Source organism: Pinus tabuliformis, chromosome 3_1 (genome assembly GCF_031772625.1).
Source record: "Pinus tabuliformis cultivar Carrire ecotype Pingquan chromosome 3_1, CPIR1, whole genome shotgun sequence".
NCBI classification, from domain to species: Eukaryota; Viridiplantae; Streptophyta; class Pinopsida; order Pinales; family Pinaceae; genus Pinus; species Pinus tabuliformis.
Window position 1 is genome coordinate 74,356,947 of NC_142301.1, and position 24,193 is coordinate 74,381,139.

Here is a 24,193-nt window from a genome sequence, read left to right on the forward strand (position 1 = left end):
GAGGAAAACAATGAATGAAACGATACAAACAGTTGGCGAAATATTGATAAACTCAGGTAAAGTGATACCTCTTTCCGAGGTATTTTTCCACTCCTCCAAAAAAGTTTAAAATGATTATTATCAGCTGGAATATTAGGGGTTTGAATAGTAAGGGTAAACAGAGATATATGAAAGAGAAACTAAAAAAAGACAGACCAAGCATCATGATTCTACAAGAGACAAAGATCACCATGCAGCAGATGGAAGGAATAATAAAAAATAATAAACTCCAATACGAAGTCATGGGACAGGATGCAATCGGTTCAGCGGGAGGCATTGCAATATTGTGGAACCCAAATGAGATAATTTTCGAGAGTTGGACCAGTATGACCAGAATCCTTACAGGCATGGGAAGAATAGCGGGGACAAAGGAAAGGGTTATCATTTCAGGGGTGTATGGTCCTCATACTCCGGGAGACAGAGAAAACTTCATTAAAAATTTGCAAGCAACTCGAAGACTTCACCCGGAGACAGCATGGATTGTAGGAGGGGACTTCAATGTAATCCGGTCCCTAAAAGAGAAAAAGGGAGGTATAAGGAAAACAGACCAATATATGGAAATGTTCAATGATATGATAGATGGTCTGAGGCTGGTTGATTTACCAACTATCAACGGAGTCTACACATGGAACAATAGGAGAGGGGGGAAAAATCAGATAGCATCCAGACTAGATCGGTTTTTAGTATCAGAAACAATTATGAACAGAGATGTATTCGTAGAAGCAAAGATCATGCCATCTCTCGGCTCGGATCATTGGCCGATTAGATTGGAAGTGGACATTAAGGCTAATCTTGGCAAGAAGCCCTTCAGATTTGAAGCCTTCTGGCTTAGACACCCGGAATTCTTAGAAAAAATGGAAGAATGGTGGTCGCAAAGCACAGTACAGGGTAAAGGAAAAATGCATACCTTCCAACTTAAGCTTAAGGAACTAAAAGGAAGGATAAAGAAATGGAACAAGGAAGAATTTGGAAATATCATGGAGGAAAAGCGGAAGTTAGAAGAAGAAATGGAAGCTTTGCAACAAAGGATAATAAATGAAGGAAGAACAGAGGAAAGCAGCAGAAAAGAAGGGATAATTTTAGGAAAACTTGAGGAGAGGAGAAAGCAGGAAGAAGTCCTATGGAGACAGAAATCTAGAATAAAATGGCTCAGGGAGGGGGAGAGGAACACTAGATTTTTCCATCAAGCAATGGTACAACACAGGCAAAGGAACATAATATTTTCTATCAAAAACGAGAGAGGAGAGAGGATTGTTGATCAGGAAGGGATTGAAAAAGTGCTGATGGAGTATCACAAAGGAATACTGACAGAACCTCAAATAGACAGGTCTGAAGCTATAAAGGAAGTTTGCACTGCAATTCCTAGAATTGTTACAGAAGATCAGAATAGAGCCCTAATGAGAGCTGCTAGTATGGAAGAGGTGGAGGAAGTAGTGATGAGCATGAAGAAAGGAACAGCGCCAGGACCGGATGGTTTTACGGTCGATTTCTACCAAGCGGGCTGGCACTTCATGGGAAAGGAAATTCTGGATCTGATAGAAGAATCTCGTATAAACCAAAAGGTATGGCCAGCTCTTAACTCCACTTTTTTCACTTTGATTCCTAAAAGCGATAATTCAGAGGATGCTAAGGGATTTAGACCCATTGCCCTATGTAATGTTATCTATAAAATAATTGCATCCCTGATGGCCAAAAGACTGAAACCCCTGCTAGATAGTCTGATATCCCCTGAACAAACCGGGTTCGTAGAAGGTCGACAAATCCTAGATGGTCTAGTGGTCACTCAAGAAGTAATCCACTCTTTGAAGGCAAAGAAACAAAAAGGAATGATGGTTAAATTAGACTTGTCAAAAGCTTATGATAGGATCAATTGGCAATATTTGGAAGAAATTTTGGGAAGTTTTGGTTTTGGGAGCAGGTGGATAAAGTGGGTTCACAGTCTTATATCAACCCCAAACTTCTCAATTTTAACCAATGGAACCCCCTCGAAAATCTTCAAGGCTTCTAGAGGAATAAGACAAGGCGATCCCCTATCTCCTTTCCTCTTTATTCTTGCAGCAGAAGGCCTGGGCAGATACCTTAAGAAAGAAAGAGCAGCAAATAAAATCAAAGGGCTAAGACTATGGGGCAATGAACTGCCAATAACCCATCAGCAATTCGTTGATGATATCATGTTATTTGGGGAACCAACCGTAAAAGAAGTGAGAAATCTGAAGAAGGTCTTGGATTTATTTGCGGAAGCATCGGGTATGGAAATCAATAAAGAAAAATCTTGCACCTTCATATTCAATACCATAGAGCCAGTTAAAAGCCACTTGACCAGGATGCTGGATTTCAAGCAAGGGAACCTCCCAACCAAATACTTGGGAAACGTTTTGGACTTCAACTCTAAAAGACAGAAAAACTGGCAAGGAGTCCTGGAGAAATTAAAAAACAGAGTGGCTAGCTGGGCTTTCAGAACCTTAAACATTGCTGGAAGGATTGTACTCGTAAAATCAGTGCTACAGGCAATCCCCATATATCCACTATCGATTATGGCAGTGCCTCAAGGGGTATGCACTAAGATCAGAGAAATCCTGAGGAAGTTCATATGGGGAGGCTCGGCCCAGCAGAAGAAGTGGGCCTTAGTATCATGGAAACATCTGACGAAACGAAAGGAGGAGGGAGGATTGGGTCTACGCGATCCAGACAAACTCAACAAGGTGCTTGGTGCAAAACTTTGGTGGCGATGGCTGAGAGGGGGCAATGATCTATGGAAACAAATATGGAGACACAAGTACGATATGCCAGATACTACAGAGAGTATTTACCGAATGCAGGAAACCCCGAAGGGATCGGCAATCTGGGATCTAGCCCGTCAAAATCGAAGTATAGTAGATAAGAATGCTTTCTCGGAAATTAGAGAAGGAGGGGAGGCCAAATTCTGGGATGAGAATTGGCAACAGAGGGAGAAAATGTGCAGAATACAAAAAATCCAGAATATACAGGAGAGGATAGGAGACAATCGTATATATGTCAAAGATTATTGGAAGGAAAACGAACTGGATGGAATATGGCGGAAATGGACAACTCCAGAGGAATGGGGCATGGAGATAAATCAAGAGCAGCAGGAAGCGTTCATGGAAGAGGTAGAGTCCAGGAAAGTAAAAGCGCGAACGGGTAGGGATATCCTCAGATGGGGTAAGTCTATGAAAGGATCCTTTACGGTCAAGGAGGCGTACTATCTGGCTGACCATCAGGGAACAGCTGATGAAAACCAAGATTGGAAGATCATCTGGGGCAAAAACTGGTGGCCGAAAATTACTCTCTTTGCATGGTTAGTAGCTAAGGGTAAGATCCTGACATGGGATAAACTTCAAAAGAAAGGCTTCAGTGGGCCTTCAAAATGCTACCTGTGTAATAAAGAAGCGGAAACTCAAGAGCACCTACTAATCAAGTGTGTTTATGCCAGGAACCTGTGGATGGAAATCGGGAAATTATTCCAGAAACCTGAGAGGTCACCGAGAGAAACAAATGAAGTGATTTTTCAATGGCAGAAAGAAAAATTCCAATGTAAAGTAATCCGTAAGGCCTGGGATCTCATTGCCGGTTTTATGATCTGGATGGTATGGAAAGAAAGGAACCGCAGAGTTTTCCAAGACAAAGCTAAAAACACGGTAAAAATATGGGACAGAATAGTGAACTTAACTAGAGAATCAATTTTGGTAGAGAAGTGGGATGCGGAAGACTGGAAAGCTGACCAGGGAGAAGAGCAAATTCTTAAGAACCTAAATTTGAATTTTGAAATGGTGCATAGTAAGAAAATTGATAGATTTATTACGAGACCTCAAAGCCACGACAAGTTTGCTTACCCCAAAGACAACTTTATGAAATTGAACTTTGATGGGGCTTCAAAGGGGAACCCAGGTAATGCTGGATTCGGGGGAATTTTCCGAGATAGCCAGAGAAACACCAGATGGATTTATGCAGAGTGGGGTGGCGAGATGACAAATAATGAAGCCGAATTATGGGCGATTCACCAGGGATTGAGAATTGCGATCCGAAACGGATATAGAAAACTGGAAATAGAAGGAGATTCCCAGATGGCAATTGAAATCCTAAAGAAATTGAATAACGGGAAGAATTGGGAGAAGGTTACCAACAGTTGGCGCATGGCAGGGATCGTTCAAGAAATAGCGGACCTTCTGAAAAAAATTGAATACAAAATCTTTAATCATGTGAAAAGGAGTGGAAACCGAGCGACAGATTTCCTTGCGAATCGGGGTTGCAAGGATCGAAGCGGCAAGGTTGACAATCAGTGGAGATCGTTGCGGCCCAACAGAGAGTGGGAGGAATTGGCCAGTATCATTAATGAGGACCATGAACAAGCAACGAATGAAAACAATGAACAAGCAACTAACGAGAATCATAGCATTCGTGCGACGGGCAGGTGAGTTGGATCGGCAGGCCCAGACATTTAATGAATGTCAGATAAGGCAAAGAAAGGATATCATGGACAGGCATGATGTAGTACAGCAGGAGTGTGTGGTGACAGGAATGAAGAAATCACCTCGCAGCAAGACAATTAACGCAAGTGATTGGAGTGGAGGAAAAAGAGGTATGTCAGAATCCATAAATGGAAATGAAGCAAGTCGGACAGTTGATAGGAAAGGCAGAGGGCGAATCAACAGGTGGCATCGAAAGGCCAAGTTGATAGGCAAGAGGAGTAGGGAAAGAAGGATTATAAATGAGCGGCAACAAGGGATTCAACAGCAAGTGAATTGCATTGGAACCCCGAGAGCGAGGAGAGGAACGGAGGTGGTGAGCAGTTACAGAGAGAGGTTACGCCGAAAACCTACTGAGGCTGCCATGGAAACGAGAAAGAGAGCAAGGATCACAGAAGAAATGGAAGCCGAGGAAGGCAGGGAAAGGGATAGAAAAGGCAAGGCGATTGCGAAGGAAGAGACAATTGAAGAAATATATGAAGTTTACGATGATTCTGAGGAGGAGGAGGACTGGCAAGATAAATGCAGGCGGGATAAGGAGCGTAGCAGAACTGTAGAAGGATGGGAGAACCAGCAAAACAGCGATGAGCAGCCGGGACAACGGGGAGGAAGGGTAAGGCAGAGTGGCAGACGGAGGGGAAGCAGACAGGCTGGAAGCGGGACGGATCCGAGCAGCACGAGAGGCAGAGGAGCGAGCAGATACCGAGGAGCAAGGGGAGGTCGACGTGGGCAGAGGGGGAGACCGGGAAAAACGACAAGCCGGTCGCTAGACAGGAAAATCCAGCAAGCAGAGAAGGCATATAACCAGAACACGAGCCCCAGAATTAGAAGAATTATACAGAATATGGAGGAAGACGCCATTCAAGCTCAGTCGGATTCTGAGATGGAGGACTGGGAGTTCCTTCTCCACGACCCTGGTAACACTAGGGGCAGAATGTCTTTATTTAAACAGTCCCTTCATATATACTGGGTAATGAAAAGATTGCTGGCCAAAGCTCTGGAGCAAGCTGCAACAGAGATGGCTGAACTTGCGCAGGGGGTTCCCAACCTGAGGAGGGAGCTCCGAATTATCCAGATTTCCTTGGAGATGCAGGAGAAGAAGCTGGACGAGATCCAGCAACTGATAAAGGAAGGAAATCAGAATGCAAACAAGGAGACTACCCAGCGTCCAGAGGCAGAAGCTGAGTAATTTCAGATATGTTTTTTAATTTTGATGAAAATACATAGTATAGATAATTCCAGTGTGTTCCAAGTATTAGATGTTGAAATCTGTTATATGCAAGTAAGTAGGACTAGAAATCTGAAAGACTGCTTAGTGTATTTAGCTTGGACAACCAGACTATGGATCTTTTATTTTTGGGCGGCTATTAAGAACTTCAGGTGGCTTAAACACTCGGTTTCCCCAAGAGGGCGAGTGGAAGGCAACCTTTTTTGATATGTATTTTGATTTGAAGTAATAGAAAAAAGAGAGCAACACCTTAGCCTACAAAAAAAAAAAATGTATATATGTTTAATTTATATACCAATTCTTTTCATAATTAATAATAATGATTTAAAATAAAGTTATAATTTAGATAATTTTGTGTTTTTCTTTTCTTTTCTAGTTTAACTATGTGAGATGTGTTTTTTTTTTGTAAATTTATTGGTATTACCTCAATAGAAAATTACAACCTTCTGACCATCACAAGAAATCTCAATGTATGACAATACATTTACTACTTTCTTGGTCTTACATCCCAACATTAATCATGTGTTTTTCTTTTTCTCCTTGCAAACATCAATCCATTCTGAATAGGTGTGTATGAGACAATGATGACATTTCTTTGAGACAACATTGACAAAGATTTTCAATATTTGTTGTTTCCTTGTCATTATTTGAGTGATCTGATTCCTAGGTATGCTTGTGTCCACTCATTGACAAAGAGAAAATTATGGCTGAGTTTATTACAATTTTTGTCGAAGGATGGCCTTCCTTTGTTGAGGGAGACGATGTCCCTACCTGTGCTTGAGCTTAATATGGAGGAGTTGAATTGGAAGTAGGTGTCTTATGTTGTTGTGTGTTGTCTTGCTTAGGATTCGAAGTAGTTTTGTATCCTTTTGTACCCTTTGGATCTTGCTATCCACAACTCATTTTCTTAGCATATGGGTGTGGAAAGGCCCCTTGTGAAAAAAATAAAGCATTTTGAAGATGGTAGGGATGTTGACAAATCCTGCATTAGAAGGAAATGTTTTCATAGTAGACTAATAGTTGTGTATAACCCTACCCCTTCAATTGAGAATGATGTTATTAGGATACCCTTTACTAAGGTCCACTTTGACACATATGTGAACAAATGTGACTTCCTTTCACAATCCTTTCAACTTCTATTTTGATGAAGCGACCTAATAACTTTCCCACCACGACTAATATGCCTGGACGTGTTAAATGAATGTGCAAGTTAGGAAGCCTTACCCAAATTGGAGTTTTTAGATCCTTCATGGAAAGAGGATTAAAATTAGGGAACCATGGTTGAAACGAGAGACCAAAACGACCCCAAAACCAGGGTCCCTGATCGAAAACCTTTTGTTGGTCCTCTTTATTTCCAAAAATCACAATAAAGGACCCTTTTGAGTAAAAACACAACTATATTTTCAGACTAGTTTTGGTGGACCCATTCCTAAAAAGCATATGCTAATGGCCAAAATCCATTAAAATGATATATGATTTCCTACCATTCATAATTTTCATCCAAGAAGTTGGAGATAATGTTATACGCTTCAAGAGATGGGATTTTTGCTACCTTATCCACAATGAATGCAGGTCTTGACAGATTTTTAGAGTTTGAAGGAGAAACACCTGGCATAAGAACATCCTTAAAAGATTTGGTTTGAGAGGAAGAGGACACACCCCAACCTTTTGCTCCACCTCTTAATTTTGATATTAGATAAATCGAGGCATCCTTGGCTATGCCATACATGAAAAGGAATTTCAAATCCTTGAGTTTCTTATCTAGATGTGGGAATTAAATATTGTCATAAGGAATCCCATCCCCGATTGAATCCTACCTATAAGTGAGGAGACAAGATCTATGGCTTTGACCTACATACAAAAGGAACTCCTTGAGAAAGGTCTCACAAAGTTTGAAAAATTATCCATATTTGGGGTAATAACCTCATCATGGATGCAGGAAGAAGCCTACAGCAAAATATATTGCCTTTGTTTTACCATACCTTGAGGAATGTCTTATTTCTGCAAACCCTCGTTTGGAAGCAAACTATCACCCTCTAAAATTATTGATCCTTCCCACACAAGACCGCAACTTAGGTAAAAATGGTATTCAATACCCACATGATTTGCAGGGTTAGAGTTTTGAAAAACAGAAAACTCACCGAGCCTAAGAACCTTTGTGACATAGATGTTGGCATCCGTTATACCTCAAGCCACTTGATGGCATTCTCGGTGGACGCGGCACATGCAGAGCACTGCATTCCAAACACCTTGAAGAGGGATTTTCATATCACCATTTACGGTGATAAATCTCTCAGGGATTTGATTGGGTACCTCTCTTTCGCCTCTACCTTGCACACCTCCAGTTTCTTCTCAAAAAACACATGGTGAATCCTGCGTCCTCTCATGTTGTGGTGAGGATCGAGGTTGTTGGTCTTCTTCTAGCCAGCCTCAGTGGAAAAAACCCTTAGAAGAGAGCTGAAACCCCTTTTTCGCCCTCTAAGCTACTGGTGGATATTAATTTGTGAGGACAAACCATCGTATGCGGTTACTAGAAGAGCAACCTCAGTGATCTGGCAGATGCTCGAGGCAATCCTTTGAAGCCACATAGGAATTCTAATTGAATCGAAGGGTTGATTATTTAATCGAAAACATCGAGGTGGGGAGGAGACACTTGCAAGCATTATGATCTTCCATCCAACCCTTGACAAAGACTTGGAGCATGATGAACAAATTTTGGATGGCTACAACTAGGGTTGCAAAATCTGGCAATAGAAAGGGTTACAACTTAAGGATTAGTGAATGGTACACTATAATGTGAGATGTATTATGAAGCAAGTGGTTTGATGCTTATTATGGATTAATGTGTATCAACATTTACCAACCATTTAATATTATATGACGACACTACTGATAGACTTTGTTACAATATTATGACTTACTAATACCACATACCAAAAAACCATAACTCATCTTCATATGAAACATGCTCATATGACATTCTTTTAATTAATCAATTTAGTTAAAATAGTAGAAAGGGCATAACTATTTTTGAAATAAATATCAACCTTTGATCGACAACTAAGAATAATCTAGAATATTCCATGAAGATTAAATCACTACCATCGACCTAATTATTATTAATAATTAAATTAAAATTTTGGAAACCTTATTTCGAAATAGACATGCCTATCCTTCAATTATTAGTTCATAGGGAGGGATATAGTGACAGAGCTAGAGGCTGAAGAGAGAGAGAAGGGGGGAGATGAAGGAAGAGGGATAAGAGGGCCGGGGGGGCGAGAGAGATGGAGTTAGAGAGGGAGATGGATATATTTGATTGGTGCTTTAAACATGCATGCTTTGAAACTACAACTAATAAAATCTATCCCTTATTCATTTACTCATGTCACAACCTTCAACATAAAAACATAAAAAAATACATGCAACCCTTCGATTTCCAATAAAGGAGATGAGATATCTATAAAGGAAATCACTAGAAACTTTCGTGAAGCATTTTCACCATAAATGCACCCATTTGGTAGCCTTTCCAATATCCTTCTTATTGACCTTGGTTAATTACCACCTGCTGAGGATATTCCAATATATGCAAGAACATCACATGGCAACACACTTTGGCAAATTTTTGACATAATTTTCACACTAGATACTATTCTCTAACAACAATGTAACAACCTTTCTCAAGTCACATTTCAAAACATTTAAGCATTAAAATATAGAGCATATTAGAGATTTAAGACCATCTCATGTCCAATATTGATCCCTTCTTGCCATTCACAAATTCCAAAATACATTACATTTATACACAATGCACAATGCATTCACATCAAATAATAAACATATGTTAAAATTATCTAACATGCTAGTTGCATGAAGAAATCTAGAGCAAACCAATGACAATTATCTACTAACTTAAAATAGGATTAGAAAGATGCAAAAGTTTTGCTATGAAACATATAATAAGTGATGTTGAAATTGGATTTATGGGTCATAATTGGCTTGGATAACAGCTCTTGCACAACTTGTTAGTTTTTTCTATAAAACAAGCTTGAAACCCCTAAAGTTGCCAATAATTGCGGTTTTCATCTTGAGCAATTACATTCTTTCACCATGGAAAGTTTCCAATCATAATTATGTGATAGTACCACATATAAGAAGAGGGGGCTCATACATAGGTGCCATTGATAATGGCATGGGCTTTAACAATGTACAAATCACTATCATATCAAGAGCTCAATCCTTAATAAACTTTTGCATGTGTTTAAGATTTTCTTTTAGATGGTTCACATGAATTAAGAATAATGTATATGTGAAAGAAAGAAAAAAAAAACTTTATGATCCACGTGGATGTTGGTGGCCACCCACCTATCCCACTTGGACCCCCACAACTGTCTCTTTCAGTTTTTCAGTTTCTGTAATTGTAGCACAATTTACTATTTTTAGCAGTTTTTTGGGTTCTGAACTTCCAGAGCCGTTTTGAGGCCCTAAACGACGTTTTTTGGGAAATTTGGGAGAAACATGGGTCCATGGATTGATGTTGTTCTTCCCAAAGTTATAGTTCTTGGATAGATCTTTCTAACGAGCTACTGTACGCATGAAACGGAGATTGGGTGCCAAAGTTACGACCCCGGGAAATTGATGTACCAATTTACCCAAACGGGGCCCACAATTTGGCGTTTCATATTCTAGGGTTAGGTTTTGGGATGTTAAGGGTTTTCCATTGTTTCTCAACAATAAATAGGCCTTCAAGCCTCATTGTAACATAGTTCAGAGGCATGTAGCCGCCACATCTCTTCTCAGAGATAAGCTACCATCGCCCTAGCTGGTTTATTTCCATTGTTGTTTGTAAGCATATTTCAGTATTTTACATTAATGAAATGAAGTATTATTTCTGCTGCATCTTTGTGTTTATGGTTATGTCTGTAATTTATTGCGTTCCTGATTAAATCTGGATCAGTGGTATCAGAGCGGTCTGCTTTTTCTCTGTTTTTCTTTGCATGTCCCCAACGAGGTCAGGATATCAGGAGTTAGGGCTTGAACTAGTCGAACCTTTGCAAGACCAGCCTCGCAAATCTCGACGGCCTCCCATGGCGGATGAGAAGAAAGACGAGGGGGCAGGAGATCTTATCAAAGTCTTGCTCGAAGAAGCCCTTGAGCGACAAAGGAATGCGATGATGGACAACTTTGCGCAGATCCTTCAGTGGCTACCCAGAGACAACACATCAGCTTCCAAAAGCTACTCTGGAAATGCCACAACGTTTAAGGTACAAGTTAATTTTTAAATCCCCATCTTCGAGGGTAAAATAGACGCAGATGTTGTAGATAAATGGTTAAATCTGCTAAATGGGTATTTTTCTGTTCATGAATTTTCGAATCAGGAAAAGATTGCTTTCGCTCTTCTCAAAGCAACCCCCCATGTCAAGGACTGGTGGGAAACCTACTGTGAACAAAAGAATGAAAGTACGAGCTCATTATTTTCATCCGCACCCACTTGGGATTCATTCCGAGATGCCATCAAGGAGTAGTACTACTCTGTCAAAAGCTATGAGGACAAATACATCAAATGGACCACACTGCGGCAAGGAAGGGACCAAGATGTGTCGGAGTTCACAAACATTTTTCATACGCTTTGCACACAGTTGGGTATCAAAGATTCTGAGCTACATCTAGTACTCAAATACCGTGGCTGCCTACACAGATACATCTAAGAAGAGATGGAGTTCCTGAACATCTCCTCGCTCAGCACACCGTACCGATACGCTGTCAAAATCGAACACAAGTTCAAATAGAAGAAGAGAGACTTTAGATCTGCAAATCCGAAGACCAAAGGACAAAGCCAACGTGGGGTGACCCAAGACAACCCGTCGAAGCCACAAGAAAATAACAACACCACAAAGCCGAAGAAGGACACAAGAAAGTGGTGTGAGTTCCATAAGAGCCCCACTCACAACACAAGTGAGTGTTGGACCAAGCAGTCGTTGGTAACCCAACTGAAGGCTTCCGAATCAGATGCATGTTCCAACCCTGAGTCAGAACCCGACAAGGGGAATGGCAAAGGGAAGCAGATCATTGATGCGGAGCCCAGCGTCAATATTGCCACTGCCAAGATCCAGAAGAATGAGCCCGAAGACTCAGAGGAGGGGGAGCGTCTTTTCCACTCACAGATGTGGGTGAAGGGTTCGTCGCTGCAATTCATTGTTGACAGTGGCAGCCAAAATAACCTCATTTCAGCAGAGGTCATGAAGCGGTTGGGCCTACCAACTACACCACACCCGCAACTATACAATATCGGGTGGCTTCATGAAGGACGAGATCTCAAAGTTTGCCAGCAGTGCTGCCTTCCCTTCAGCATCAAGCCCTTCACAGACGAGGTATTGTGTGATGTTACACCTCTGGATGTTTGTGATGTACTATTAGCCCAGCCATACTTGTGGAGGCGACATGCTGTGTATGCGTCAAGAACTTGTGTTGTCGTTATTTCTTTGAATAATTCATTATATAGGATACCGGAGGTAGCCCCACCTACCACCACCTCTTTGATCACTGCTAAGAAAAGCAGCAAGCTCATCTCCCAGACTAGGAAATTCATTTTCTGTCTGATTCGCTCCTAAAGTAAGGGGAAGATCATCACCACATCCATGACCCCCGCAAAGGGTTCCTCCATGCAGCAGCAGCAGCAAAGGAATATGGTCATGATAGAACACAGGAACAACTTCTCCTCACCCATAGGGGTACCACACAAGCTTTAGGTGGGCAACAAAGTCTGGTTGCATCTGCAGAAAGAACGCCTTACAAGAGCCCATCAGAAGCTCCGACCACGCCGACATGGTCCTTACACCATTACTAAGGCTGTGGGAAATAATGCTTTGGAGCACAACATTCCTCCATTCCTTCGCCTACACCAAGTGTTCAATGTGTACTGCCCTCGACCATGCTTCCCACCATTACTGGACACATTCGAGATTGCAGAACAGCTCACCAAGGACCAAGTTCAGCAGATGGAGGAACTCAACGCAATGGGGACCATTGCTTCCTACGGGGGAGGAATGATCTAGGTGGATGTTGGTGGCCACCCACCTATCCCACTTGGACCCCCACAACTGTCTCTTTCAGTTTTTCAGTTTTCGTAATTATAGCACAGTTTACTATTTTTAGCAGTTTTTCGGGTCCTGAACTTCCGGATCCATTTTGAGGCCCTAAACGACATTTTTTGGGAAATCTGGGAGCAACATGGGTCCATGGATTGATGTTGCTCTTCCCAAAGTTATAGTTCTCCGATAGATATTTCTAACGAGCTATTGTACATGTCAAACGAAGATCGGGTGCTAAAGTTACGACCTTGGGAAATTGATGTACCAATTTACCCAAACGAGGCCCACAATTTGGCGTTTCATCTTCTAGGGTTAGGTTTTGGGATGTTAAGGGTTTTCCATTGTTTCTAAACAATAAATAGGCCTTCAAGCCTCATTGTAACACAGTTCAGAGGCATGTAGCCACTACATCTCTTCTCAGAGATAAGCCACCATCGCCCTACCTGGTTTATTTCCATTTTTGTTTGTAAGCATATTTCAGTATTTTACATTAATGAAATGAAGTATTATTTCCGTTGCATCTCTGTGTTTATGATTATCTCTATAATTTATTGCGTTCCTGTTTAAATCCAGATCACTTTAGTATATTTAAAATTTACATCCTTAGACATAATTATTAATTAAATCTTTAAAATAAAAATAAAATAAGAAACTTAAGTAAGTAAATTATAAAGAACACAGTTCATTGTTAACAAGTAATAACAACCGGAGAATTTATGAGGAAATGGCAAGTGCCAAATCCTTAGATTCACATAGAGATTAATTTCACCTAGTATCCAATTTAGCTTTTAAGTTTTTAGGCTATTACAAGAATTCTATTTAATAATAAGAAATTTACTTAATTTCATATATGAAAATGTTTAAATTTATAATTTTATTTTAATAGTTTGATTTTTTTTTTTTTTTTTAATTAAAAATTATAGTTTACTGATAATTAAATTATTATATATATATATATATATATATGATTGCGGAGAGGCAATAAATTTTTTAAGGTACATTTTATTTATTTATTATTATTATTATGTTTTGCATTCAAAAAAGAAGTTTAAAGATTGAATTTGAGAAAATGTTTGCACTTTGAGTGATTTGATACCTCTCCAAGCTTAATAGGTCCAAAGTTAAGATGGATCTAGGCTAGTTTACATAATAAATAATTATACATAAATAAAGCATCAATTTTCATACATAATAAATCAAAATCATTAAAATGGAATTCTGTACTTTTTTTGAAAACTTTTCATACATAAGAACCATTCACAAAAGCTTCAAAGAAAGAAGTTAATACAATTTCATAGAAATAGAAGTATTTTTAGTCTGAGAATTTTTTTTATTTACACCAACTATTCACAAAAGAGTTAAAATATAATTTAAAAAGAAAAATTAGAATAAAGAGAAAATAACCCTTGTTTTTGTTTTTTATTTTTAAATTAAGAAATTATAAGGAAAAAAATATCAAAATTATCTCTAATTTTTTTTTTTAACTTTTCTTATAAGACAGTGTGATACAGAAATAAATCCTAATTTGTGCTTTGCAAGGGAAGACTTACCTTTACCAATAATAGCCACCAGTGACATTGGCAACTAAAGGACCTAATCCTTGAATCACTTCATGAATCTTCTATGTCTATATATAGCTCTCACACAAAAGGATTCAAATCTCAAATTTGGCACAACAAACTGATGCTTGGTTGCCTATAAAACAATCTGGAGGACAACAATAATTATACAAAACTAAAACCTAAATTTTCAAACATAAGGAATGTAGATATATAAATCAAAATCATTGAAATAAGATTTGCTATTTTTTTTTTTTTTAACTTTGCCTAGAATACACTTTGATACAAAAATAAAGCTTGATTTTTCAAACATAAAGACTATAGGTACATGAATCAAAATCATTGAAATTGGATAAGGAGAAAATAACTCTTCTTTTTATTTTTACTTTTTTAAATTAAGAAATTATAATGGAAAATGTTTTATCAAAATTTCTCAATTTAAAAAAAAAAAATTGCATATAAGACATTGTCATGCTGGAGGACAACAATAATTACTAGCAATTGCACCAGATGTTGCAATGGAAATGTCGTAAGGCATAAATTCAAGAGCAACAAATGCTAACAAAACATCTAGAAGTGCATCATCATTTGCCTAGACAACTTGAATCGAAGGAGGCAAACAATTTTTTGAATGAGTTCAAGAGCAACATATGCTAACAAAACATAACATAAATTCAATAGCAACAGATGCTAAGAGAACATCTAGAAGTGCATCATCATTTTCCTAGACAAGTTAAATGAAAGAGGCAAACAATTTTTTGAATGAGCATTCAAGCTCTAGAAAATCTAGATAATATATTCTGTGTTTTTTATTACAATTCCTTTGTGGATCATAATTGTCTTTCCTTTTACCAAATACCTTATCACAATCGCTTGCTAGACTACCAAAACATTTTTTTTAATGAGCATTCCAGCTCTAGAAAATCTGGAGAATATATTCTATGATTTTTCTTGTAAGTCTCTTTGTGGATCATAATCATAATTGTCCTTGCTTTTACCGAGTACCTTATCACAATCCCTTACTAGACTACCATTCTTTTAAGCACACATATGTTTCTGACCTCATTATTTTTGACACGCCATTTTCATCTAAATTAACTATTTTTACCTTTTATAAACTTTTGAGATTTTTACCTTTCATAAACTTTTTGAGATTTTTCATCCAAGATCATAGAACATGAAGATGCTAGTACTCTTCCTAACATATAATCAACTATTATTTCTCTAAACTAGCAATTTAAGTAAATTTGTCAAACAAAAAAGATTAACAATTACAATTTTTTGATTGTTTCTATTTGATGCATAAAAAATTACTTTACTTTTTTCATTAATAATAATAATTATAAATATAAAATTAATATATATAATTTTATATTTAGAAAATATTTTATATAATGTATAAAATAAATATTTAATTATTTTATATAACAAAAATAAAATAAAATTTTATATAAATTATTTATATTACAAAATTATAATTATAATATTAAATACTTATATATTAAAAAAAAATATATATATTTTTTTAATATATATTACTTACTTATAATAAATTTACAATAATAAAATTAAGTGATGCAAGAGCCTTTCCTTTTTATTCAGAACCTCCAGCAATAGAAAAAACTCATTTCACCAAGTGCCATTGGTGTAAGTATTTTTTTTTCATAACTTTTTCCCTGGCGTGACTTAGTTGAAATGATTCTCATCCTGTTGCTGGAGAATAATAAAATTAAGCGATGCAAAGAAGCCTTTCCTTTTTATTTAGAACCTCGAGCAAAAGGATGACAAATGCCCGAGCACACATCCGTGGTCGTTTAAGCGACAGGGGAAACAATTAAAGAAATAGAATTTGCAGCAAAGGGAAAATTCGTTGTAGTAGATTATGTTGATTCATCAAGAATCAATTCATTTCACATGTGGCATTTGGGTAAGTACTCATTTTTTTCATAATTTTTTTCCTCATCTGAGTTGGTTATCGTAGGAGGCAAAATCTATTATTTATTTGTCTGGTGTTAGTGTGAGATAAACATATGAGACCATGACGAAGGAAGATCCTGAATAGAGCATAGAGGGAAAATTCTTAAAGATAAAGTATTTTTGGGTTGTCCGATAGCTAAAACAAATTGGCCAACACAATGTCCATTCCTCTTCTGATTGGATGTATGAGGTGAAGGAAATTTGATTCCCTTATATCGGCAGCAATTGTCATATTTAATTCTCTGGTTTTTGTTTTAGTAACTTCAATTATTTCTAGCCATTGTGCCAACGAAAAGGTTATTGAATTCAACTATTTAAATCAATTCATTAATGCATATGCAACAACATACTGGATCAAGCACCTTTTTACGAGTCGATCCAAGTACTCGTACCCGAGATGCATTAAATAAGTTGTCCCTCCATCTCTCCACTAGTGAGCATGCCTTCTGCAATCAAAATTCCCACTAGTGTCTCCGCATTTATTTTTATATCCTCAAGAAAGGTAGCATAGTAGAGAAAACAAGTCTTCAATTCATTAGAAAAAAACATTATAACTTTACCTTAGTTTTGTATCAATATTTCTTTCAAAATCTTGATCTGTATTTCTCACAAAAGTTAAATCACAACGCTAGTCCTCTTCATTGTTCATGGAAGCCATCGTTGCACCAAATGCATTTACAACCAATTGCAAACCCTCACATTCTGATCAGGAGCTCAGGACCAAGTGTCGTAAAATGGTCAAAAATGAAAGTGCTCAGAACTGGTTTGAACTTGAACGACCGGTTAGAGCTCGTCCTCCTGATTCCGGCACCATGAACGGTTCGAAAAACAGTCGCCGTATGAAAAAGTTATGCCAAAAACTAAATCGTCCAATAATCCTTAATTTTTTAATATTTTTCAAAAAAAAAATAAAAAAAGAATATTCCGTAGAAAATTCTTTGGAATATTCTGTTTTTGGAAACCAATGATAAGCAGCCACGTGGCAAGCCCAGAGTGACGTCAGCATATATGGGCGCATATTATAAAATTTGGTGGCAACCATGTGATTTGATCACACAACCTTCAGGTTGCTAACCCAATGTTTTACCATTATACCATAGTAGCATCTTGAATGGTGAGCGACAGAAAGTATATATGAAGTTTAAACGTGGTTTGAGCGTGGCCCTAAGGGGGCCAGCCCCCATTCCATATGCCCTTACGCCCAAAACCGTGGGCCTAGACCCTTAATCGTTGGCACGAAATCCAAAGTAAACCACCAGCTCGATTTTTCCGGTCATATGTGGTATTTACTGGCCGTTAACTGACAGTCAAGCTGGCGGAAATTTTGGCGGGCCTAACTGGCCCCAACTAAAGTTATCTGGAGTTTTTGTAGGGGCAACTGGCAGTTGGAAGTAAATGGCCATAACTTTGGCTAGGAAAGTCCTTTTTGGACGAATGTTTTTTTGATTTTGGGTCTCTTCGACCTTCTGAAGCCATTGGCATAGGTTTCATAGCCATCTGAGGTCATTTGCAGGTGTTTTTGCTTCGTGGAAGTTCCAGGAGCCACCAAGGCCAAATCAGTTTGGGAGCTGCATTGGGAATTATGCAACCAGTGAATGTGGAACGAAGGTCATTCCTAAAGTTTTTCAGCATTCTGAATCCATTTCTACAACTCATTTTTCCTGTTGAGGCATTCTTCTCACTGTTTAGCTTCAGGGAAGCTTTCAGGGCCACTAGGGCCATTTCAGTGCTTGAGTTGTTTGGGGGCTATGTTCATCCATTTTTGGTGATTCAAAAGCCTATGTCTGCTATTTTCGACCTTCTGAGTCTAATGGCAGGGGTTTCAGAACCAATTGAGGTCATCTTCACCTCGAAATTCTCCATGCAAGATTAAAGGGCCAACATGGCCAATTGGGGAAAGTACTGTATAAGGTACAATTTCACTGTTTAGTGTTTGGGAAAGAGCATGTTTAGCTAATTCCTATCTTCTGATTCTGTATTTATAGTCAGATCTGTCTTTCGAGACACTCATATTCTTGTATTAGCCTTTGTAGCATTTTTAATACAAGAGGACAAGCCTAGTTTGAGAGGCTTGGTCTAGCAGATGTAGCCCAGAAGGGGTGAACTGCTTTATCATTTTGATGTCTTTAGTTGCTAAAGATGATATGCTAAACAAAACTGATATAAAGTGTTAAACAACAAATATACATAACTTGCATACACGCATAATCACCTATTCAGCTGAAGAAAGTTATTTGTCTTATTCTGCAAGACATCAAACTTCAAGTGTGTGTATGTCAAAGACTTCTAAGTGTCTACTTCATTATTTCTTTAGGCAGAGCCTGTAGACGGCCAAGTAGCCTCTAGAACTCATCCTCTCTTTAGAGGTGACATGTCCGGTGAATTCCCCTACAGTCTATCTCTGTATAAGAAATAAGAAGTTTTCACATTTTCAGAGGTCACTTGGAGTGTATAACTCACATTTGAAATTATGGGAAATGGAGACCTTGCACCCTTAAACAAGTACATTCCATTTTCAGATCAGATGGTATCATAGCACTAGGTTTGCTTGACTGACATCACTAGCTTGATTATGTAGCTTGAAAGGTGTCTTAAGCAGTGTTGAAGATTGACTGCTTTATTATTCTGCAAACTACTTGTTGTTTGAGTTTGCTGAAGCTCTTTTGTTCATTTTTATAATGACAACTTCCATAAGTGAGTTCTCAAAATCGTCCCTCTTCACAAGATTTTTTTATGAAGGCTTGAAGCAAGAATTTTTCATCATGATGAATATGGTGAGAGAAATGTATGAGGATGAAAGAAAGAGCTCTAGACTTCAAGAGCAGTTGAATTCCATGAGGGAAGAGAAGCAGTTGTTTTCTGACCAATTGCAGGAAATGGAAGGCTAACTTCATATTGCAAACATGAATCTGGAAAGGATGCATGAGTTGGAGACACAACTCCTTGTTGCCAAAGAAGCATTAGCCAAGTATCAGGTTGAAGAAGAGGTAAACAATTCTAGTTTGTCTTCAAATTCTTATAATAATGTTTATGTTGGTTCTTTTGAGAAACATACCAGAGGCATAGGGTCCAAGTTGATGTCCAAAATGGGATATGAAGGAAAAGGATTGGGCAAACATGCACAGGGTATAGTTGAGCCAATAATGGTTGAGGTAAGTCCTAAGAATTTGGGTCTTGGCTATGGACAATCTTATGGAGAAAGTTCCAAAGTAGCCAGGAAGGCAATTGAAACAGTTCCTAGAAGGAGTTTCATTTCAGGTTCTCTATCTCAAGGTTGTAAATGTTGTATCCTTGAGGAATGCAATAGTTTGAAACATACCTTGCAAGAAGAAGGTGTGCATAAGCATGCACTTAAACAAGAGAATTGTGAAAGCTCTAAAACCATTGAAGGGATTGATGGTGTTCCAAAAGGAGCTTCTTCTTCTTTCAATTCACCTCCTTATGAAGGTAATGAAGGTGAAAGAGAAAGGTATAAATTTGATTTCCATCACACTTCCTTTGATCATGTAAAGCATGGAAAATTTCCACACAAGCATTGGAAAAGAATTGCATGTTCTTTTTGTGGTTTGGTTAACCATAGTGTTTCTAGATGTTGCAAAAGAATGACAACATACAGGAAACTTTTGAAGGGAAGGAGGCAAGAAGCCAAAGTTCCATTGAACAATGCAAATCATGTTGTCAAGAAGATGAACATGTGTTGCACTTATTGCCATAAGCATGGACATACTGCTGAAAGGTGTTGGACTCTGAATCCAACAATGCTTCCACGAAAATTGAAGAAATTGGAGAAAGAGTATGGCAAGAATGGGAAGGAAGTTTCCATCATTGATATGTGTCAGGATGATACACATGTTGATATCGATGTGCAGTTAAAGGAAGCACCTTTGAAATGGTTAGAATTCTTATCCAATTAAAGTTGCATGTCTTTAATTGAATGCATTTCTATGTTAAGGGAATGCAAGTTGCAGGATGGAAAAGCTGAGTATGAGACTCACTCTATCGCAGCAAAAGTTATATTCATTTCAGCTTTGAAATTTCATGTACATGTGATCGAGGATCTTGTACTTATGATTGTACTTAAGAGAAATTTGAAGGATAAACTGCATGCATGAGAATGATATGCATGAGCACAGGGATCATGATGATTTCCTTGTATTTTAAACATGTATGTGTGATTAACTGGGTTGATTACTTTGTTTTTAACCATGCATGTAATGTAATATTGACTTGGAAAAAGTTAATTTGATCTCCAAGATTGTAAAGAGGAGAAATGATGAAGTGTTTCATCTTTTTAAAAGCCTTCTCATTTGGGAGGCAGCTCTTCTTTTGGAGCGGAGGTGCCATGGATGGGCATCGTGACAGCTGGCAAGCCCACATGTACAGGGGAATATTTCAGCTTATATATTAGCAAGTTTCATTGCTGGTTCCTGCAATTTCAAATTTGTCTAGCGAAAGAACTTGGTCGGGATTCGACAAGTACTTGGCTTATGCAGCAAAAAGTTGCCATGACGACAATTGGCAAGGCAGGACATTTTGGTATCAGTATGCTCTTTTGGCTGAACGGAAGAGGATATTTCTGTTCCTCAAGTGCGGTACAGTTCAGTTCATAGATTCAGTGAGCTTTTGGGGACCAAAAGCCTTCTCATTTGGGAGGTGTGATAAGGAGCTCAGGACCAAGTGTCATAAAATGGTCAAAAATGAAAGTGCTCAGAACTGGTTTGAACTTGAATGAATGGATAGAGCTCGTCCTCCTGATTCCGGCACCATGAACGGTTCGAAAAACGGTCACCGTATGAGAAAGTTATGCCAAAAACAAAATCGCCCAATAACCCTTAATTTTTGAATATTTTTCAAAAAAAAAATATTAAAAAAAGAATATTCCGTAGAAAATTCTTTGGAATATTCTGTTTTTGGCAACCAATGACAGGAAGCCACGTGGCAAGCCCAGAGGCCGCCACGTGGCCCAGAGTGACGTCAGCATATATGGGCGCATATTATAAAATTTGGTGGCAACCATGTGATTTGATCACACAACCTTCAGGTTGCTAACCCAATGTTTTACCGTCATACCACAGTGGCGGATCTTGAATGGTGAGCGGCAGAAAGTATATATGAAGTTTAAACGTGGTTTGAGCGGGGCCCTAAGGGGGCCAGCCCCTAACGGCCAGCCCCCATTCCATATGCCCTTACGCCCAAAACCGTGGGCCTAGACCCTTAACCGCTGGCACGAAATCCAATGTAAACCACCAGCCCGATTTTTCCGGTCATATGCGGGATTTACTGGCCGTTAACTGACAGTCAAGTTGGCGGAAATTTTGGCGGAGCGCCAAATTTGGGCGGACCCGCCATATTTGGCGGGCCTAACTGGCTCCAACTAAAGTTATCTGGAGTTTTTGTAGGGGCAACTGGCAATTGGGAGTAAATGGCCATAACTTTGGCTAGGAAAGTCCTTTTTGGATGAATTTTTTTTTATTATTTTGGGTCTCTTCGACCTTCTGAAGCCATTGGCACAGGTTTCACAGCCATCTGAGGTCATTTGCAGGTGTTTTTGCTTCGTGGAAGTTCTAGGAGCCACCAAGGCCAAATTAGTTTGGGAGCTGCATTCGGAATTGTGCAGCTAGTGAATGTAGAACGAAGGTCATTCCTAAAGTTTTTCAGCATTTTGAATCCATTTCTCCAACTCATTTTACCTGTTGAGGCATTCTTCTCACTGTTTAGCTTCAGGGAAACTTTCAGGGCCACTAGGGCCATTTCAGTGCTTGAGTTGTTTGGGGGCTATGTTCATCCATTTTTGGTGATTCAAAAGCCTATGTCTACTATTTTCGACCTTCTGAGTCTAATGGAAAGGGTTTCAGAACCAATTGAGGTCATATTCACCTCGAAATTCTCCATGCAAGATTAAAGGGCCAACAGGGCCAATTGGGGAAAGTATTGTATAAGGTACAATTTCACTGTTTAGTGTTTGGGAAAGAGCATGTTTAGCTAATTCCTATCTTCTGATTCTGTATTTACAGTCAGATCTGTCTTTCGAGACACTCATATTCTTGTATTATCCTTTGTAGCATTTTTAATACAAGAGGACAAGCCTAGTTTGAGAGGCTTGGTCTAGCAGATGTAGCCCAGAAGGGGTGAACTGCTTTATCATTTTGATGTCTTTATTTTCTGAAGATGATATGCTAAACAAAACTGATATAAAGTGTTAAACAACAAATATACATAACTTGCATACACACATAATCACCTATTCAGCTGCAGAAAGTTATTTGTCTTATTCTGCAAGACATCAAACTTCAAGTATGTGTATTTCAAAGACTTCTAAGTGTTTACTTCATTATTTCTTTAGGCAGAGCCTGTAGAGGGCCAGGTAGCCTCTGGAACTCATCCTCTATTTAGAGGTGACATGTCCGGTGAATGCCCCTACAGTCTATCTCTGTATAAGAAATAAGAAGTTTTCACATTTTCAGAGGTCACTTGGAGTGTATAACTCACATTTGAAATTATTGGGAAATGGAGACCTTGCACCCTTAAACAAGTACATTCCATTTTCAGATCACATTCCTTGACATTTTTTTTGGCAATAGCTTTTATATTCCAGCCACAGTGACTAAGGAACCCTCCGGTAGAAGGATGTGACAGGATCAGCAACTGAGGCGCCCACTTTTTGATAAGCAATCCTCACTTCTTTTCCTTCACTCGCTCTTCAAATCCCTCTGGTAGAAACTCGGCCAATAACTCTGAATTAAATGGGACCTCCAACAGCGGCCCGATGACCCAAATGAAAGGTTGTTGACTCGACTCCAGCCCTAAAGCAAGCTCCTTCATGTGTGACGACAATATCAAATTTTGGGTTCCAAAGGAAACATAGAGCACAGAGGAGGGCGTCTCGGAATTGAGCCATAACAAAGATTCTGTTTCCTATTCTGCCTCTGCCTGCTTGCCCCGTAGTAGAAATTCTGAATCAACAACTGTATTTGAAGTAGAGGAAGAGAGAAATGAAGAGGGTATGATCGGTCTGACCGCCCAAACCGGCCTGCCAGTGGATTTTCTCATGTGTCAGAGACTGCTATGCTCAAGCTCTTCGAACGTATTACAGATTGACCCCCAACTATGCACGTTGCGAGATATCTAGTGATTCATGAACAAGATCGAGGGATCAGATCCTATGGCCATTTTTAAATATAGAGGGAGCTGAGATCGATCCATTGTAACATGCGGCATATCGGGCAGAAGAAACTCCTCGGCGTTGGTCTTCGTGTAAGGTAGATGAGTGTAGATAGAGTAATAGACGGAGGTGTCGTAAGCCCCAGAAGTGCAGAACTGGATTCTTGGTATTACCAACATGTTCCTACGTCCAGCGTCCATCCCAAGAACATGTCGTTGATGATGCATAGTGGCAGGCGCCCGCCGTCTTCTTGAGTGATGTGGCGAATGAGGCACTCGAAATGGGGTTCCAGGTGCTCTGAGGCTTCCAAGAAACGGAGCTTGGCAAGCTGTAGGAAGGGAATAATATGGCCCTGAGCCATGAAGGGGAGCATCACCACATGGTGCTTAGCCTCTTTGGTGGTGATAGTGCTCAAATTCTCAGCAGGGAAGGGCGTCATAGAATCCATTATGGGTGGAAAATTTAGGCAGCGAAATGGCCTGAGAACTCGACAAATGTGCAAGCTGGAAAGATTGCACCTACTGCTCTGTAAAGCTTGCACCTCCTGCTCAATCAATGATTCACATTTCACTAAACGGAAGGCGTGCGAGCAAGAAAATTAAAGTTGACTGAAGCGATGATGTCTTTGGTGAGAAATAACTTACAATCCATTTAAA

The 24,193-nt window shown here is 39.0% G+C and overlaps 1 protein-coding gene and 1 pseudogene across 1 annotated transcript; one reads left to right on the forward strand and one right to left on the reverse strand.

The window, feature by feature from the left end:
• Positions 1–281: 281 nt before the first annotated feature.
• On the forward strand, positions 282–4,472 carry LOC149185852 (uncharacterized). Its single transcript, XM_089409149.1, has 2 exons — positions 282–927; positions 1,351–4,472. The coding sequence occupies exons 1-2, from the start codon at positions 282–284 to the stop codon at positions 4,470–4,472; spliced, it is 3,768 nt and encodes a 1,255-aa protein (XP_089265275.1).
• Positions 4,473–5,778: 1,306 nt separating this feature from the next.
• LOC149185853 (UDP-glycosyltransferase 92A1-like) lies at positions 5,779–23,985 on the reverse strand (annotated as a pseudogene).
• Positions 23,986–24,193: the final 208 nt, after the last annotated feature.

What these genes read in the sequence shown, in the direction of transcription:
- LOC149185852 (XM_089409149.1), top strand. Translation starts at nt 282, where the DNA reads ATGGGACAGGATGCAATCGGTTCAGCGGGAGGCATTGCAATATTGTGG. An exon ending in GTCGCAAAGCACAGTACAGG is followed by an intron (nt 928 to 1,350) that starts GTAAAGGAAAAA and finishes GAATACTGACAG; the next exon opens with AACCTCAAATAGACAGGTCT.